The 17,998-nt window shown below is 37.1% G+C and overlaps 1 protein-coding gene across 10 annotated transcripts in view; it reads right to left on the bottom strand.

The window, feature by feature from the left end:
* Positions 1-17,998, bottom strand: part of ABI3BP (ABI family member 3 binding protein) — a 238,011-nt gene that overhangs the window by 114,072 nt on the left and 105,941 nt on the right. For 7 of the 10 annotated variants that reach the window (XM_073892678.1, XM_073892671.1, XM_073892668.1 and 4 more), the window contains exons 7-14: positions 16,417-16,465; positions 15,336-15,407; positions 14,648-14,740; positions 8,300-8,377; positions 6,432-6,506; positions 5,612-5,686; positions 4,716-4,787; positions 4,066-4,140 (exon numbers count right to left, since the gene is read on the bottom strand). In XM_073892678.1, coding sequence (XP_073748779.1) covers positions 4,066-4,140; positions 4,716-4,787; positions 5,612-5,686; positions 6,432-6,506; positions 8,300-8,377; positions 14,648-14,740; positions 15,336-15,407; positions 16,417-16,465 — 589 coding nt within the window. The remainder of the gene's footprint in view (positions 1-4,065; positions 4,141-4,715; positions 4,788-5,611; positions 5,687-6,431; positions 6,507-8,299; positions 8,378-14,647; positions 14,741-15,335; positions 15,408-16,416; positions 16,466-17,998) is intronic. The other 3 variants (XM_073892683.1, XM_073892688.1, XM_073892686.1) reach the window with 1 other exon arrangement.

A 17,998-nucleotide genomic window follows, 5' to 3' on the forward strand; every position in this document is an offset into this window, starting at 1 on the left:
TAACATAACATAAAATAAAATAAAATAAAATAAAATAAAATAAAATAAAATAAAATAAAATAAAATAAAATAAAATAAAGAAGAAGTGTATATACATATTCCAGGGGCACTTGGGTGGCTCTGTTGGTTAAGTGCCCGACTCTTCATTTTGGCTCAGGTCATGATCTCAGGGTTGTGGGATCCACGCTCAGCACGGAATCTGCTTATCCCTCTTCTTCTGCTCCTCCCCCCACTCATGCTCAATCTCTCTCTCTCTCAAATAAACAAAATCTTTTTAAAAAATCTTTAAAGTAGTATATATTCTGGTATATAATTATAGAGCAGATTTTTATGATCTCCTTTCTAAACTTTAAGAAAAATTTGATTTGCTAAGGGAATATAAAAATCAATCAATCCTACTTAAACATACTTTAGAGAAGGCTTAATACAAAATATAATATCAAATAATGAGATCACAAAATGCAGCACTAATGAAAGATTAGGGCAAGTAGGCTAAAAGTGGGGAAGAGTTTTTTTGATGGCTACACTTCTCAGATTTTCTGGGATATTCCAAATTCCAAATACCCTGTCCCACTCTTTCATCAACTGTTGAGATGACCTAGGGATTTCAATAATCAGCATGCAAGTTAGAATTTCCATATAGCTTTTTATAACCCAAAGTAACACAGACATCTTTTTGAGAGCATGAATTCTGATGATTTGATACAAAATATGAAGTAAATGTGGAAAACACAAATCCAGCAGTGCTGAAGCAAAATGAGTTTTACAAGAGGTATTGATAAATCGCACTTAATGGTTGACAAAGAAAAGCAGTCCCTGGCATCCAGGAGCTGGCCTGGCATCCACAGCTAGGTTGTGGGGGTTCTCCTGCTGAGCATTAACAATTTGAAAGAACACCAACATCAGACAAGACCACTTAGTGACCAAGATGGATCAAGACAAAAACAATACCATTCTGTAATTGTGTGGAACACAAATGCATGAACACAAAAATTACTGTCCCCACATTCTGGCTAATATGAATTTACCAATCACAACTTTGCTTCACTCTGTTCTTCTTCACTTCTAGTTAAGAATTACGATATTCAGTTATAGAATTACTCCTACTTTCTGGGAGCAGCCATTCCAGAGCAAAGCATCACTTCCTTGGACCCTCCCCAGAATCACCTAAAACAGGGCCACGTCCCACAATAAGTCCTCTCCAGCACCCTTTTACCAAGAGATCCCACAGTTTCTCATGCTCTGCATTCTCTCTTGTTGCAATAAGTAAATACTAACTTTGTTCAAAAACAGGTGTGGTTCTAGTGGTCTTTGGCTGAAGGGAATTGATATAATAAGTCTAGATACACTGTATCCCAACAGAGAAAACAAAATGTGTTCATTTTGTTCATTCATACCAGCTAAAATATATCATTTCTTCAAAGGATACAACAACTAAAAATGGGACCAATAGTTTTATGGAACAGCTTTCCAGACTATCTCTACCTCTCTCTCTTCTTAATTTCTAAAAACAGTTGCATTAGGAAACCATGGTAAGTGGAAAGTAAAATAATCATATACACTAAAACTAGGAAATAGAAACTTAGTCCATGTATAAATTCACACAAAATCAATCACAAGAAACAGGAAAGGCTGAAATGAATGAAAGGATGGAATGAACATATCAATTTAACAAACCACAGTATATAGGATAAGTTTTAATTTGAAATTTAACAAGTAAGAAGAGGCCACAGAACACTTATGTAAGAGATAGAAGCATTGTGTGTATTAGTAGAAACAAGAGATACTTAATCACCCACTTTGAGAAACTAATCTTATATTGACTTGAGGCCTCTCATCCTATAATTGACCACATTTGATGATTCTTACCTACACCATGTGAACTATTATAGACTAAAGTAGTGCTTCTCAAACTTTACTGTTCATAGCAATTACCTGGAGATCTTGTTTAAAAAGCAGATCCTGATTCAATAGATTTGGAGTAGAGCCCAAGATTCTGCCTTTTTAACAAGTTCCCCAGGGATACCAATGCTTCTGGTCTAAGGGATCATACTTAGTAGCAGAAGTATAAAATTTAAATGTTTGTGAAGGAAGGCTAGGAAGTTTCTAGGGCCAGTGTTCATGCCTGAAATCATTACCTCCTGAACTGTTACAGCCCATGACAAGCCCCAATGCTTCATCCTGAGGGGGTTGGCAGTCAATAGTTGCAAGTTCTCTGGAAGCCTAAGTTTGCTCCGGCAGTAGTGAGGTAACTGAATAATGCAAGTGCTTCCTGCTGTATGAGCCACTATTCATACTCCATCAGAGCAAGACAAGAATATTCCTTTTCTGGAATTGGAGGCAAAAGGAACCTTCCCTTTATGAAGATCTTTAATCTCCTCCATCTTTGTCTCTTTCTAATCCTACAGTCCTCACTTCCCAACATATTCTCACTCCCCAAAGCTTGGTTCAACTCAGCCATTAACATTTCATAAATGGTTTCCTTGAGGTTTTGGTCAGTTCACTCTTGAATAATCATAGACATCAAAAAACTATAGGCTGCTCAGGGGAAACCTAGCTGACCCTATGCCCCCAAGGTTAATAACCCAAAAGCTAAGAGATGAAAGGGACCTAAGAGTTCATCTAGTTTAGTTTGGAGAGCTGTAACCCTCACGAATGATATGGGAGTCAGGCCAGGCACGCCACAGTGCAGCAGATAAGCCATCACACAGGTCCACAGACGAGTTGTTGCCCTGTAATCACGGCACAGCTGTGCCTGTGGGATGGCTCAGTATGAAACTCTACCCCGAACCCAGATTTTACATTCAGGTGACCTGGAATGCTGAAGATATTTTTGCACCCACATTAAGTAATTGCATTTGGGTTTCAGGGTCAGTGACTAGGGGAATGGAGCCTTAGAAAGACCCAATTTGAGACTTCTCCGGATTGGTTGACAACCACAGCCAACTTTCAAGTGTTTTCCCACTTGAGAGGAGAGACTCTAATAGACATGCTTACTTCATGGGGTGCCACCCTTTTATCTTTTGCTGAGATCTGAGCCCATCACATGTAACAGAGAAAGAAAAATTTGACTAAAATCTGAAGGCACATTCTCACTCTTTCTCAAACCAGTCCTCTGCTGGAATCCATTCTGGGGAATACCACCAAATGTCAGTGTTCTTAACTTCATTACATGAACTTCCAACCACATTACATACTACATAATTTTTATTCAAAACATCACAACTAGAAGTTCACAAAAATTAAAATGCAAACAAGTAAAACAAAAGTCATAGAAGTAATCACCCGAAGTGGTTTCTGAGGTTTTCTTATAATTCTCACATGCTGATCATTCTTTTTAGTTGTCTGCTAGACAGCAAAGATGTATAAAAGAGGGCTTTTTAAGTGAGGAAATAGGTTTCAGGGGAAGTTGTCTCCCTCATCAGTTTTAGTGGTGGAACATGGAATTCTCAGGAGAAAAAAAGCCAATTGCCACAGTTTACAAAAGAACAAACTAAGACCCAGGACAGTAGAGAAAAAGAGCTCAAATATATTGTTAATGGGAAAGCCAGAACTAGAATGAAGGTCCATTATAAATGCCAGGACCTGTGGTCTTTCCTCCATATCACAATATGCTTACAGATTTTAGGATTTAGCAATAACTTGCACATAGTGAGCTCTCAAATGTTCACTGAATATTTTTGTTGGAGAAAAATCAAATATCTATCTACAAGGGAGACATTAAGCTGATACCGCTAAGTCAGACACATGGTATGTTATTTTTGTTGCTGTTCTCAATGTCATAAAAGAGGTCTCTAGAAAATCCATGAACCAATTCACAGTTTATCTTCTAGCCACACTTCCAATTATCTATCCAGACATTAAAACACAGATTTTTGAAACAAATACAAAACCATTTTGCTTTTGCATTGAGAAAAACATGATATTCCCCTAAGTATCAAGAATGGATTATAGCTTAACCATTTACTACAATTATTTTGATAATCAACTAGGGAAACTATAAAAATAAAAACAAGTTATTCAATACTGTTGGTCCAATCTATTTTTAAAAAAGAATGAAATTACCAGTTTGAGGTGGGAGAAGTTTGGAATCTTCAGATGTTTTACTTGTAGGCACAATCCATGGCTTTTCACTCGAAGCTACAGCAAAAAGAAATGGAATTCATTGAAGGTTTTTGTTTTGTTTTTTGCTCTGTTTTGCTTTTTTGAAGAAAAGGACAGAAATAGGTTGCCGGTATGGTTAAATGGCTACCAGAAGCTTGCAATAAAAAAGCACATGCTAATCCAATCCAAAGTCATTTTATATCAAGAAATCAATATGCATCTATCCAGAGAGCATTTGATTAGTGATCAGAACGAGACCAGATTTTGGGGGTGCCTGGGTGGTGAAGTCGGTTAAGTGCCTAACTCTTGGTTTCGGTTGAGGCCTGATTTCTTTTAAAAAAAGAGAAACCAGAGTTCAGTGTCATACTTCCAACATTTTTCAGGATAAACCCCAAACCTGTATAAAATTAACATACTTATGATTGTTACATAAGTATAAAAATCAAATAGATTTTTTCTGTTTGTTTTTAAATCAACCCCTTGTTTGGCTGAAGTTAATGGAATTCATCAGTTCATTGAGGTTTGCTAAGATAGGATCCAGTAAGCGTTTCCTACAGAATTAAGCCATCACCCCCGCTATCTTAATGCCAGCTTTAAGGTGTTACTATTACCCAGAGTGCCCTCAGGCTTCTCAAAGGGAAAGGGTGTGTTTGCCTGAGGAAATTCTGGAAGCCTTTTTGGAGCTGTAATGAAACACATAACAAATGTTATAACCTGAGGTACAAGTAACGGAAAAGATTTTTCCCAAAATCTCAAGCTTGCAAAAACAAAAAACAAACACAAAAAGGCAAATTACTTATGTCAAGTAAGGTATTGTTAGTAGTATTTCTTACTCTTGTGGTTTTGATGCTGGATACTATAATAAACTTCTTTTTCTATTTTTTATAATCAAGCTACTAAATTTGAAGAATTTGGGTTGTTCTTTTCACCCTTACTACTTTCCTAATTTCTTTAGTCATGTGTATGTGTGCCCTTACATATATTTTCTTTGAACTTAAATCAAACACCAAACACATCTGAACTAAAAAATGTCCATCTAATGGAAAATAGAATTTCAGTAATTACATAGCATTATACTTAAGCTCCCACTCCAACAATTTTTGATATTGCACTCAAATTCTAATAAACAGTCTGCCAAAATAACATAAACATATCTTCTCCATCTGGAGAAACAACTGAGTAAAAAGATATTTAGGAAAAGTATAGAAAATAGTTTATTCAGTGACACAATGATTTTGAATAAAAAGAATCAAATATAATATCAAAATACAATCACCAAAAAGAAAACCCCCCAAAAGATTTGTGTTAAGGACTCTTTAGGATTCTAAATTATAAAATATTTAATAACAGTTAAGGCCTTAGTGTTGGGGAGCTTATTGTTCTATAAACCATGTGTCCCTTCTTTCCTATAAGGAGATCAATTTGAATGAATTAGCCTAAGGATTTCTTTAAAGCATGCATAAAATTTCCAAGGTAATAACACGCTGTAATGTTTAATAATTTTTACCTAGAGTGCTCAGTGGCAATTCAAACCTAGGTATTAGAATAGTTTGCAGGGTTTCCGGGGTCCTTTCGCTGAGAACTAAAATAAAGAAGAATTCGGTCAGCAACTCCGCAAGGCAGGATTTGACATTGTGGCTCACACTTAATCATGGGAAGCATGCTCATAACACAGTGTGCACAGGGTAGCTGATGCCTTCATGGAAGTAGCTGGCTCCCCCGGGGAAAAGCTTCACATAGCTGTTAAAATGTGAAGGTATAGTTTCAAAGTGCGTGATGTGGCATGGAGGATCAACATCACGAGTACACAACAAAACGCATGCTACTTTTTTTTTTTTTTTTTTTCAACAGAAGACAACAAAGCAAGACTCTTTTGGGCCAAGATGCAGTTAACTTGCATGACATGAAATTCTTATTAAAAAGCAGGATACTTTGGGGTATTCTCCTCAAGTTTAGTGCACACAAGACTTGGGAAGCCTACTGCAATAAACAGAAAGCACAAACACAGTCCAGACTTCCAGGTTTCCCCCACCCCTCCAAGATTTGTGGGTTAAAAGGCTGGCATTCTGAGTTTTTTCTATACATCCCAAGAGACTAGTAAAAGCTGTGCGTAGTCAGCATCTAGCATCCCGAGCTGCCTAGAATATCAGTCACCAGGATCAAGGCCTGTTGTTAACTCTAATGGAATTGGTCCAAGAAATAGGAAAGTTAACGACTGCTAGTAAAGGGGGGAAATAAAAGGTAGGGGGGAACTAAGGCATTGGGGTTACTTTTTGTTTCTATGAGCATTGGGAGTTATTTAAGAAAAAAAAAAAAAAAAGAATTACCCAGTGTTTTTTCTGAAAATTCTAATGCGCTAGACACAGTAGGTTTCGTGGTCCTTGGCACTGACCCAGCAGTCACTGGAAGGTAAAAAAGACAACTTTACAAATTCAGGTACAAATAATGAAGGAACCAAAGATCATAAGGTGTTTCTGTTGCCCTTTAGAATTAGGAACTGACGCTTAAATTGACCAATTCTTTTCAAGTTAATTCAGGACTCCCTGGCTTGCCCCAGATGCCTGAGCCGACACTTCCTCCAACCCTTCCTCGATGAGCTTGGTCCACTTCCCATGTGTTCCAAAAAGCACAGTGAGCTGACCTTGGTGAGAAAGCACTTATTAATCATAATTTTTTCCTTGCCTGCCTTTTTCTTCCTTATTATCTCCAGGACTCAGCACAATGTCTGAGGTATAGTAAGCAAGCATATGACAAATATTAAATGAACTAATGGGCAGATAAAATAATGACCCAAGGCAAAAAGGTTTATTTAGAATGATTTACATAAAAGATTTCTCTCTTCCAAACTGCAGTCAACATACAAAGCTTGGAACTGGATTGTAATTATGGTAAGGACTCAAATGCTCAGCTGTGAGACACAAACACAACACTGAATAATAAGGCATGGTGTTTGCCTAAGTGTTTCTGTATAGGAAAATTCTGAAGAAGCTTTGGCAGAGAATGAAGAGATCTGTAGACTCTCCCGTCAGGTGCTGTGCCAAGAGAGGAAAGTATAAACAGGAAAAATGGGTAGGATCTTTGGGGCAGAAAATAACTTGGAATCTACTGGATCATGCCTATGCTTTTCTTGGTATTGACAAATTATACTGAAATTAGAAAAATTACCTAGGAATTTTATTTGAATAAAGTATTCCAGTATCTTAGTTTGTTCCTTTGTCCCAACACCCATGAAGGTGGGGGATGGAAGGTCCATCTCCCATGTAGGTAGGAGCCTATATGTCTTACTCTGTCAGAAATATTCCTACTTGAATAGGTTTCTTGAAATCAAGTTATTTTATTTCCCTGCCAATCTTTAGCTCTTCTGGAATGGCTATGAATCCAAGAGTATAGTGCAAGGTAAATATCACTGATATTTCAATTTGTGGAAATTTTGTGGATTACAAAATTCACTTCAGATTGGAGATATTTTGCTAAATGAAGATTTGGGGAAATTCTTGCCAGATGTTTGTTTTACTGGGTTCTGGATGAGGTGGTACTGCTCTGGCAAAAACTCTGTGGTTCATAGGGTAATATGTCCCTGGTAGGCAGGACTTAGGCAGTTCATTCAGACAAGAAATCCTGAATGTTTGTTAGTAAAGGCTAATAAACTATGGGGAAAATGTATCCCGCAACTATTCTTTAAAGGATTTTCAACAAACTATTATATATTTCTTTGTACTAGGATTATTAATCTTCCATAGAACAATTAATTCTAATTCTTCTAAATGATTCTAGGGGACTTTCATAGTTATCAAGCTGTGGATTTGGGAGGGAATATTGGCATTTTGCTAAAATGACCACTTGTGAAAGAAATGAAAAATGAGCTCATATCTTCATATAAAAGGAAAGCACATAAACCATAGTATTATATTTTAGTATAAAAATATCTCAGAATGTTGAGGTGACAACTTTCACTTAGCATGAAAAATACAGCTTTTCCATATTACACATCAGGTCATATGAGTCCATAGTTCTTCTGCATTAGCTGTTTTTCTGAATGTTAAATTAAGGATCCACAGTGTCTTATTGTTTGTGCTTATGATGAAAATTAATCTCCTAGTGGCCCTTCACTGAAAACAAGTACAAACTCATCAATCATTTACCATTTCAAAAAATATTTATTCTCTCAAAGTTAACGACATATGGATCTCATTACCTGTTACGGGTTGTGCTGGGATTTTTTCTACCTCTGGTGTTTTAGATTCAGCAGGTAATGCCAACGTTTCATTCTTAGCTAAAAAGTCAGAGAACAAACAATTCACCTTACTTCTTCATAACACAGTGCCCAAATATAATTCATTCAAACATCATCAAGTAACAGATTATTTCAAGAAATCTATTTTGCTCTTAATTCTTCCCACCAGGCAGTCAACAAATTTATTGTGCATTTCCACCAGGGATTCTTCAGAATTCCATCTTATGAACCCTAGGTAATTCTTTAAGATTTAAATTGGCATTGGAATGAAGAAAAAAGTCACAACTCAATACTTGGATAACTCTCAAATCATTCTCACTCATAAATAAGAGTTTCTGGAAAGCAGAGGTTGTATTGCAAATATTCCCTAGAATTTTGTATTCAAGTGCTCCTAATTAAAAATAACAACAACAATGCATAGAGATTTTTCCATTATTATACACAGTAAAAAAAACAAAACCAATAGGTTATGACAGTGAACCTTTAGAAAAACAAATAACTCACATAGGAAACTAAGATACTTAAAAACATTTGTGGCCAAAAAATAGCAACAGCTATTCATTTGAGCCACACATTAACACTGATCTTTTCTTTTGGTCTCTGTATGAATTCGGCATAGTGAATGAAATTGATTTTTTTCCATATTTTTTAACCTCTTCAGAAAACTACTTAGGAAACTTTCTTCTAAAATTTAGGTATTCTTTTCAAAGAAAGTACATTCCTATACCGGAAATCCCCAATGATTAAGGTATTTCCCATTTCAAAAACACACTCAGGATGAACTTGGTTCAGCTAGTTAGCCACTTGTAATATTTTGAAAGTCTAGGGGCATGAAAGAATTCATTCATCTTTAAGATACCCTGATCATGTCAACTTGAAATAATTATAATCAGATATCGGGATTTTTTTAGAGTCCTAGAACTATACGGGACTTCTTGGGTTTCTCAACTTTGGCACTAGGGACATTTTGGGCTGGATTTTTTTTTTTGTTTTTTTGTTAGGTTGGAGGTCGGGGGACTTTCCTGTGTACTACAGAACATTTAGCAGGATTTCTGGTCTTTATCCACAGGATTCCATTAGCACTTCCACAACTGTGACAACCAAAAATGTCTCCAGATACTGCCGCAAAACCCCCCGGGGGACAAAGCTGCCCTCTACTGAGATTAGATCAATATCTAATCAATTCTCTCAAAGTTCTTAAAGGATGAACATCTTTTAACTTCCTTCTGTAGTTCACATCACTGTTGTAAAGACCATTTTCTTATCAGTTAACATGGGCTACAAAATATTTATTTACTTCTGAAGGATGTAAAGACAACTATAAAGTCATCCCTTTCACAATGATAATAGAAGCAAATCAGTTTTCCGTCTGTTTATGGAAGTCTACAATAGATTCTTCCATAGAGCTAATTATTTTCAAGAGTGTTTTAAGATGCTAGACACAGGTGTCAGAAGTGCTACTGTGCTTGCCATATCTAACGGTCAAGTGCGTGTTTTGGATTCATGTGTACATGATGTTGCACAGCATTTTTACACAACAGAAATGTTAAATACCAGTGTTCAAATTAATTTAGCAGGGCATAAAGAGAAGGGACTCTCTGAAATAACTACACAGCAGTCCAGTAGAAATTTATGGTAACTTCCATTCTTAAAATTTCTAAATTTAATCAACATTTTTCTGTTGCAGTCACAGCTTTTGTTTAGAACCACTGTGATTGTTAGCATAGGAAAAAAGACATGTAGATTACAGATTTTTATGAACTCTGGCCTTCTTATTTTCAAGGTGTACCATGAGAAACTTTTTTTTTTTTTTAAGTGTGAGATTATAAAGTTTTTCTTTAGTGCTCTTTTCTTTTTCAGGGTCCTCTTCTCCCTCAAGACACCCTTGCTAATCCTCTCCTTCCTGTGTAATAGCCTACATTCTCAGTGGTTTCCTCTGCTGACTAGGACTGTTTATTTATTTTAACATACAGATCCTATACTTTCAAACAATGCTCTGAATTACTTTGCTTTAGCTCCTTATATTAAAAACATGCCCTCAGCTGGCAATCACATTAACCTAAAATTAGGCTGTTAATGGGGGGGAAAAACGGTAAACCACCTTCCCAAGAGACATTTGTATTCTTCACACATCACTAATTCCTTACAAAGGCATACTGTATTTCTAAACATGGCATTTCAGATGTCAGAAAAAACGGTAGACGGGGAAGATAATTTGCTTGAGAGCACCTTTATGTCTCTTACCAACCCACGAGCACTCACCTACACTATCTATGGACAACTGCAGTCTTGGCAAGAGCAGAGTAAAATGTCACCAGAACATGGCCTAAAACCCAGGAAATTTCCTTTCCTCTTGGATTCTTCTGTACCTTTTTTCAACACAGTTGTTTCCTTTCATTTTTGGCAGGCTAAGTCTTGGCTTTGGCCAACCCTTTGTATGCCCCAGGGAGGGGTGTAATACTAGCTTTCTTGTTTATTTCTTTCATTATTCACACCATGTGTTCTTAGAACAAAAGCTATTAATTTCTTGATGTCCCATGATGGGCCCCACTGGAATGAGGATATTATTTTTAGGATTCGCCCCCTCAAAAAAATAGTACTTTTCTGAATTGCGGTGTTAACTTCAGGAAAGTTTATTTCTCCCTTGCTAGTATAAAGAACTATTAAAGCAGTATCTCGGGGCCCCTGGGTGGCTTAGTTGTTAAGCGGCTGCCTTCGGCTCAGGTCATGGTCCCAGGGTTCTGGGATCGAGCCCCGCATCGGGCTCCCTGCTCTGCAAGGAGCCTGCTTCTCCCTCTACAACCCCACCCCCCGCTTGTATTCCCTCTCTCGCTGTCTCTCTCTCTCTCTCTGTCAAATAAATAAATAAAATCTTAAAAAAAAAAGCAGTATCTCCATTAAAAACAGTAAACTTAAAATGTAATTTTGAAATACAGTCTGCCAAAGTGGTATATTTGATGGATTTGCTGGGCATTTTCAAAGATACTAGCTATCAAGCTCTTCAATGCATAAGAAATTTGTCACGTGTTGAATTTAAGATAGTGTTTCGTCAAAAAAGATACTTACTGTTTGCATACAACTTTTCTTTATTGAAATCACACTCAATCCTGAAAGCTTTTAGTGAATCATATCAGAAAGATAAAAGCAAAAACAAAACAAATGCACTGTTTTATTCTCTAAAGAAAACAAAGATTGAATGGGTATTAAGATAGTGTGGAGAACTTTGCAAAAACCAAAAAGTTTAGGAAATATCACTCAAGACTAAAGAACAAAACATGCTTCAGTTCAAAACTGACAGTAGTGGTCTGGGGAAAACTGCTCATTTTCAACCTCCTTCACAAATTCTGTATTTTGTAGTTTCGCTGGATGGATTAGGGATCACATCAGTAAGAGAATGGCCAGTTCCTTTTATTTCCCTCCTTCCAAACAAGGTTTACCCAAGGGCAGGGGGAGGCACATAGGCTCTGGGCAGAGAAGAGGTGAGCACAAGAAAAGGGAGCACTGGATTCCAAACAGGTTCGGTGAGGAAAGTTAATTTGGAAGATTCCTGGATTTTAGCACAGCATTTAGATGTTGCAGGGTTTAGTCACAGTTTTATAGCTAAAAAAGAGGTGATCGAGTCTGATGTACAAATTAAAGAAATGATGTCTACAGTCACTTGTCTACATTCTCGGAGGAACTCACTCTGGGACTAAGAGGTATGAATATTTCATAATAAAAATGGAAGGATGCACAAAATCACAAAGACTGGCAAATATTTGCACATCTTAATAAAATGATGTGTAAGTTCTGAGAATTTTTCTACAATTGGTGGGACTGTTAAGTCTATCCATTAAGTGCTCTTCTACTTGCTTAAGGTTTTGTTCCTCCTTCTTCCAGTAAATTCTCAAATTAACAGCTAAAGAGAACTTAAGAGTTCACATTTTGAAACTGCTCCAATCTGATTGCCAAGGAACGAGTCACAACAAGTGTACTCCTTAATCCCTATCACCCATGTAACCCATCCCCCCCCACCCACATCTGGTAACCATCAAACAAGCAAACAGGTAGGAGAAATTAAGTCTGATGTCCCGGTATGGGCAGGTCCTGTGCCTGTGTAACTCACCTGTGCAGTACCAGCGACTTGCAGTTATGCCAGAGAGTAACACTTGGTAATTACATGTTGACTGAATGTTGCCACATAGGGGCCCAGGGGTCCATTTCTGCACCCACACAAGGTGAACATTCATTTATGTAAGTGTGAAAGTTCTTTGCTAGTGCCTAATTCGGAGAAAACATTCTGCAATTTTTAGTTTTGTTCAATTTCTACCACATCATGCCATCTCCTTCCATCTCCGGAGACTGTGGAGGGGTGGTTCTCAAAGTAGGGTGCCCAGGCAAGTGGCTTCAGTATCTCCTGGGTGCTAGTTAAAAAGGCAAATTCTCAGGTCCCTCACCTCAACTACTGAATCAGGAACTCTGCGGGTGGGTCCAGCAGTCTGGGCTCACAAGCCCACCAGGCTTCTCATGCTCCATCAAGCTGGAGATGCTGTGCTATACAGAGGGTCCTGACTGATTTGATACTCAAATGCAGCAACTAATTTATCCCAGTGAGCACTGCAATTTTTCCCTGGGCTCCTTTTAAAGGGTTTTGTTGGGATTGTCTCCCCATAAATTGTTATGTTTTTAAAACACTGAAATTATATCAAGTTCTTTCTACAAGTAGGAGGCAGTATCAATCTCAAGTAAATAATAATTCTAACACATCTGACCTCTACATCAGCTCTCACTGAAAACATCTCATGGCCCCTCGACAGTATAACAATTTTCTAACAATCACTCTATTTGAAAATTTTACCTAAATAAATGTATGTATCTTGGATAATTTGGTAAATGTTCACTTTTTAAAATAAATATAAATATGTTTTATATAGTATATAATAACTATTCACCTATAGAATGTAATTTATATAAATACTTCCAACTCTCCAATCTCTCTGGCCCTCACTGCTTTTTTTCCAATTTTTTTTATCATGGTAAAATATACATAACATAAAATGTATGATCTTAATTAACCTTTTTAAGTATACATTTCAGTAATATTAAATACATTCATAATGTTGTGCAACCATCGCCACCATCCATCTCCAAAACTCTCATCTTATAAAAGTAAAATTATATCATTAAACCCTAACTCCCCATTTCCCTCCTCCCTCCAGTCCCTAGCAACCACCATTATACTTTTTGTGTATAAATTTGACGGCTTCAGGTACCTCACATAAGTGGAATCATACAGTATTTGTCTTTTTGTGACTGGCTTATTTCACTCAGCTAATGTCCTCAAGGTTCATCCATCTTGTAGCATGTGTCAGAATTTCCTTCCTTCTCAAGCCTGAACAATATCCTATTGCACATATAGCCACATTTTGCTTACCCCTTCATTTCACTTTTACTTTTTAATTTTTTTAAACCAGAGTTTAAAAAATTTAAGTTTTTACTTAAATTCTGGTTAACATACAGTATAATATTAGTTTCAGATGTACAATATAGTGATTTAACACTCCACACATCACACGGTGCTAGTCACAACAAGTGTACTCCTTAATCCCTATCACCCATGTAACCCATCCCTCTCACCCACCTCTGGTAACCATTAGTTTGTTCTCTATAGTTAAGAGTCTGTTTCTTGGTTTGCTTCTCTCTCTCTCTCTCTTTTCCCCCTTTGCTCATGTGTGCTGTTTCTTAAATTCCACATCTGAGTGAAATCATACTATCTTTCTCTTAGTTCACTTAGCTCCATCCATGTTGCTGCAAATGGCAAGATTTCATTCTTTTTTATAGCCAAGGAATGTTTCATTGTGTACGGCTATCACATCTTTATCCATTCATCAGTTGACGGACACTTGGGCTGTTTCCATAATTTGGTTATTGTAGATAATGCTGCTATCAACATTGGGGTGCCTACCCATTCATTTGTTGATGGACACATGAGTTGCTTCCATGCTTTAGCTACTGTGAATAATGCTAGTGTGAACACAGATGTCCAAATACCTCTTTGATAACTTTTTTCCAGTTCTTCTGGTTATATACACAGAAGTGGAATTGCTGGATCATGTCATAGTTCTATGCTTGAGTTTTTGAGGAATGGTCATACTGTTTGCCACGGCAGGTGTACCATTTTCATTTCCATCAACAGTGCACATGCCTGTCCCTTATTTTTTACTTTGAGATGCCCAAACAGCTGATATGCTAGATTCCTCGGGGATCCTAGGATTATCAGTGCTAGTACTCAGTCACCACAAAGTTCAAATATGGAACACTCCTGCTTACCTAACTGTGTCTTAATTGCATCCGAAATCTCAAGCATAATGGACGTAGGAAGTTTCACAGTGGTTTCATTAAGGCCTGGAATAATAAGATGGACTGCAAGGAAATAGAATAGAGTAAGAGAAAGAAAATGCATCATGACATAAAATAAACTTCAGAGCATCAGATAATAGAAACTATGAAATTTTGCACTTATTTGGCTTCATCAATTTTAACTCAAACCTAAAGTTTTGGCAAAAAGTGTGATCATACTTTAAACAGATTTTTTTTTTTTAACGTTCAGAAGTGAACTACAAAATCCTCTGGCTTTTAATCCATAGAATCAAAAATAGTAAAATGGCTGTTTAACATATATATTGAACAAAATACATTATTAATAATTTTTAAAAGAGCAGTTCAATACAACAAGGACTCCCTCCTAACTGCAACAACACTATGGGGCAAGTAGGATGGGTGCCATCTTTCCTACTAGGCGTGGGCTAGAGTTGTTTCTCTAACACACACTCCTAGAGGTAATACCTCTTGGCTCCTAGCCTGGCATGGACACAAGCCAGAATGCTCAGTACTGAAAGGAAATGAACCAACATCAATTTAATAGACCTGCTAACAGTGTAAAATTCCATTAAGGGCCCTATTATCAAAAAATAGCCTAACGTGCTTACTGTAAGTATAGATACCAAGATCCACTCACCTAATATTGTTCCTCCAAAAGGAGTCTTATCTGGGGATTTAGTTGAAGCCCTGTGAGTAACATTCTGAATCACTGTTGAAATACAAAAGGAAACAGTGTGTTGGAAGAAAATAGGAAGCAGCAAATAGCTGTAATGTGAAGACATCTGCGCTGAGGAAGCCCTAATATAACTTTTTAATTAATATAAAAAGTAACTCTCTGGGCTGGTACATAGCCAAGGAAAGGACTGGGAGGCACATCTCACCTTCACACTTAACACCTTTAAGTAACGAAAGGTTATTACTTTATGATAAAGTGTTCCATTCAAATGAGCTGAAAATTTCCTTCCTAATCTCCATTCCCTGCAGCCTTCCCAAGCTAAAGAAATAGCACAAAGCGAGGCAATTACTACAGTAAATTTTAAAAAGTGAAAATGTATATTCTCAAAGCAAAGAATCTGGATTATTCTAATACTGACATTGTTTTGAGAATACACTTGAGGCATTATGTTTTCTTAAAATGAATAATTACTTTAGGTGTCTAATCTCTTCTACCAAGAAACTTTCTGGAAATAATGGAGTCATTTTAATAACTTAAAAAACAAAGTCAAAACAAAAACAACTGGATACTGAGATAAGACATTATAATTCTTGAAAACTGTATGTCTTTACCTAAAAGGAGCACTAAATCATAGTTTTTTATTTCACTAATCCAAATATCCTCTTAATGTTTTTCTTCATGTGTGCCAACTTAATCCTGAACAGAGCCACACATATACATATGACTTTTTAAAATTTAGTACTTATTGTAGTTGCTTTGTACAAAAAGTTCTATTTTGGTAAAACACAACCAGTGTGACTTGCCAAGACTTGGCCTATTGGTACATGAGCCAAAATAATCTATGAACTTCTAATATGCTAGACCATACTGATTTCTTCACACTTTTGCTTTAAAACAATCAGAAAAATTGAGAAAAAAAAGCGTTGTTTAATTATCTCAGTGAAAAGTGTATGAAAAATAATTCTAAACTGTTAACTGTACTGGAATTAAAATAAAAAAAATGGTTCTAAACATACATCCAGAGCAGACTCGTACAAATTACCTTGTTTGATGATGGTTATTGGGATTAGCTTCCTTGGGACATATGCTGGCTGAAAAGAGAAGAGAGTCAGTTTTTTAGTTAGTTTTAACTTAAAAAAGAAAAAAAAAAAGCAAAGAACTGGAAGTAGCCCTGTGTTATTACAGTTGCTGGAAAGACCTTTAGTGCATATATCACCTCTATTTTATTGGACTCATTTGGTTTTCCCCATAAATGTCCAAAGGCTTGAAAGAAGCAGTTTCTGCAGAACTCCCATTATTTTAGTTAACCTTGAAACTGCAATGAAAGGAACTAAATCATGTGGATTGACTACTAGTTGATTTATCACTTCATTTGAGATGTGACCCAACCAAATTCTGTCTTTACATTTCCTCTCAAAAAGATGCTAAGCTACATATTATCTTTTAAAACTGATCAGCATCCGTGGTTTGAGTATACCCAGCTGCAGCCACAGATCACCCGCTCAGACAACAGATCTGCCACTAGATAACCCGACTACCATCAACTCCTGAGACCAAGCAGCTCCTTGCCCAAGAAGGCAGAGCTGGGACTCAGATCCAGACATTTCTACCTCCAAATCCCATACTCTAAACCATTCTGCACATATTTATGCACAAAGGACCTCAAACCAGAAAGGCATCCTAGGGCACTATGCATTCTCCCTTCTCCCAAATTGCCTCAGACATCCCACAGGAAGGTTTGATGTCATGGAGTGGCGTGAACTAGGGACAGGTTTAGTGTTAACTTTAAAGTGGAGTCATGACTGGAGGGAACTGTGAGCCAAGGACAAGACAGCTCAGAGAGAGACATAGGAACAAAATAAGGGAAGCAAATATATAAGGAGAAATTAGACTGCGTTAAAGAGGGGAGCATGACATTGATTTGTTGATGCCTGATTGAACCTGTATCCATGATAAAGGAACCTCGTGAACCAGATCTGTTAATAATCCAGGATGTGCTGGCTGAGATACTTACCACATGGGTGTTTAGAGTTGTGAGCAACAGAGACTTGTTAACATGCTCCCATTTTAGTGAATAATGTGCCCATAATAAAGAAGGGCCACAATACCAACCTTACTGTTGGCTATTTGTCTTCTTGTATTAAGGTTCTTATGTTTAAAAAACCACAAAAAACAGAAGTTTACTATTATCAGGTTTTTAAAACTATTTATAGCTATAGACTCAGTGCTATAGACTGAATGCGTATGCCCCCCCCAAAATTTATATGTTAAAACTGAACTCCCAAGAGTGATGGTATTTATAGGTTGGGCTTTTGAGAAATGACTAAGTCCTGAGGGGTCCACCCTCTGAAGGAGATTAGTGCTCTTATAAAAGAGTCCCCAGAGAGATCCCTCCACCTTTCCACCCCGTGAGGACACAGCAAGAAGAGGGCTGTCTGTGAACCGGGAAGCAGGCTCTCACCCGGACACCAAGTCTGCCAGCACCTTGATCTTGGACTGCCCAGGCTCCAGAACTGTGACAAATAAATGTTTGTTGTTTAAGCCACCCAGTCTATGGTATTTTGTTCCAGCGGCCCTAATGGACTAACACACCCAGTAATTTCCTCCATAACAATCTAGCCCAA

This window comes from Callorhinus ursinus, unplaced genomic scaffold (genome assembly GCF_003265705.2).
Source record: "Callorhinus ursinus isolate GAN/ISIS: 27379988/994484 unplaced genomic scaffold, GSC_fseal_2.0 scaffold1, whole genome shotgun sequence".
Classification (NCBI taxonomy): domain Eukaryota; kingdom Metazoa; phylum Chordata; class Mammalia; order Carnivora; family Otariidae; genus Callorhinus; species Callorhinus ursinus.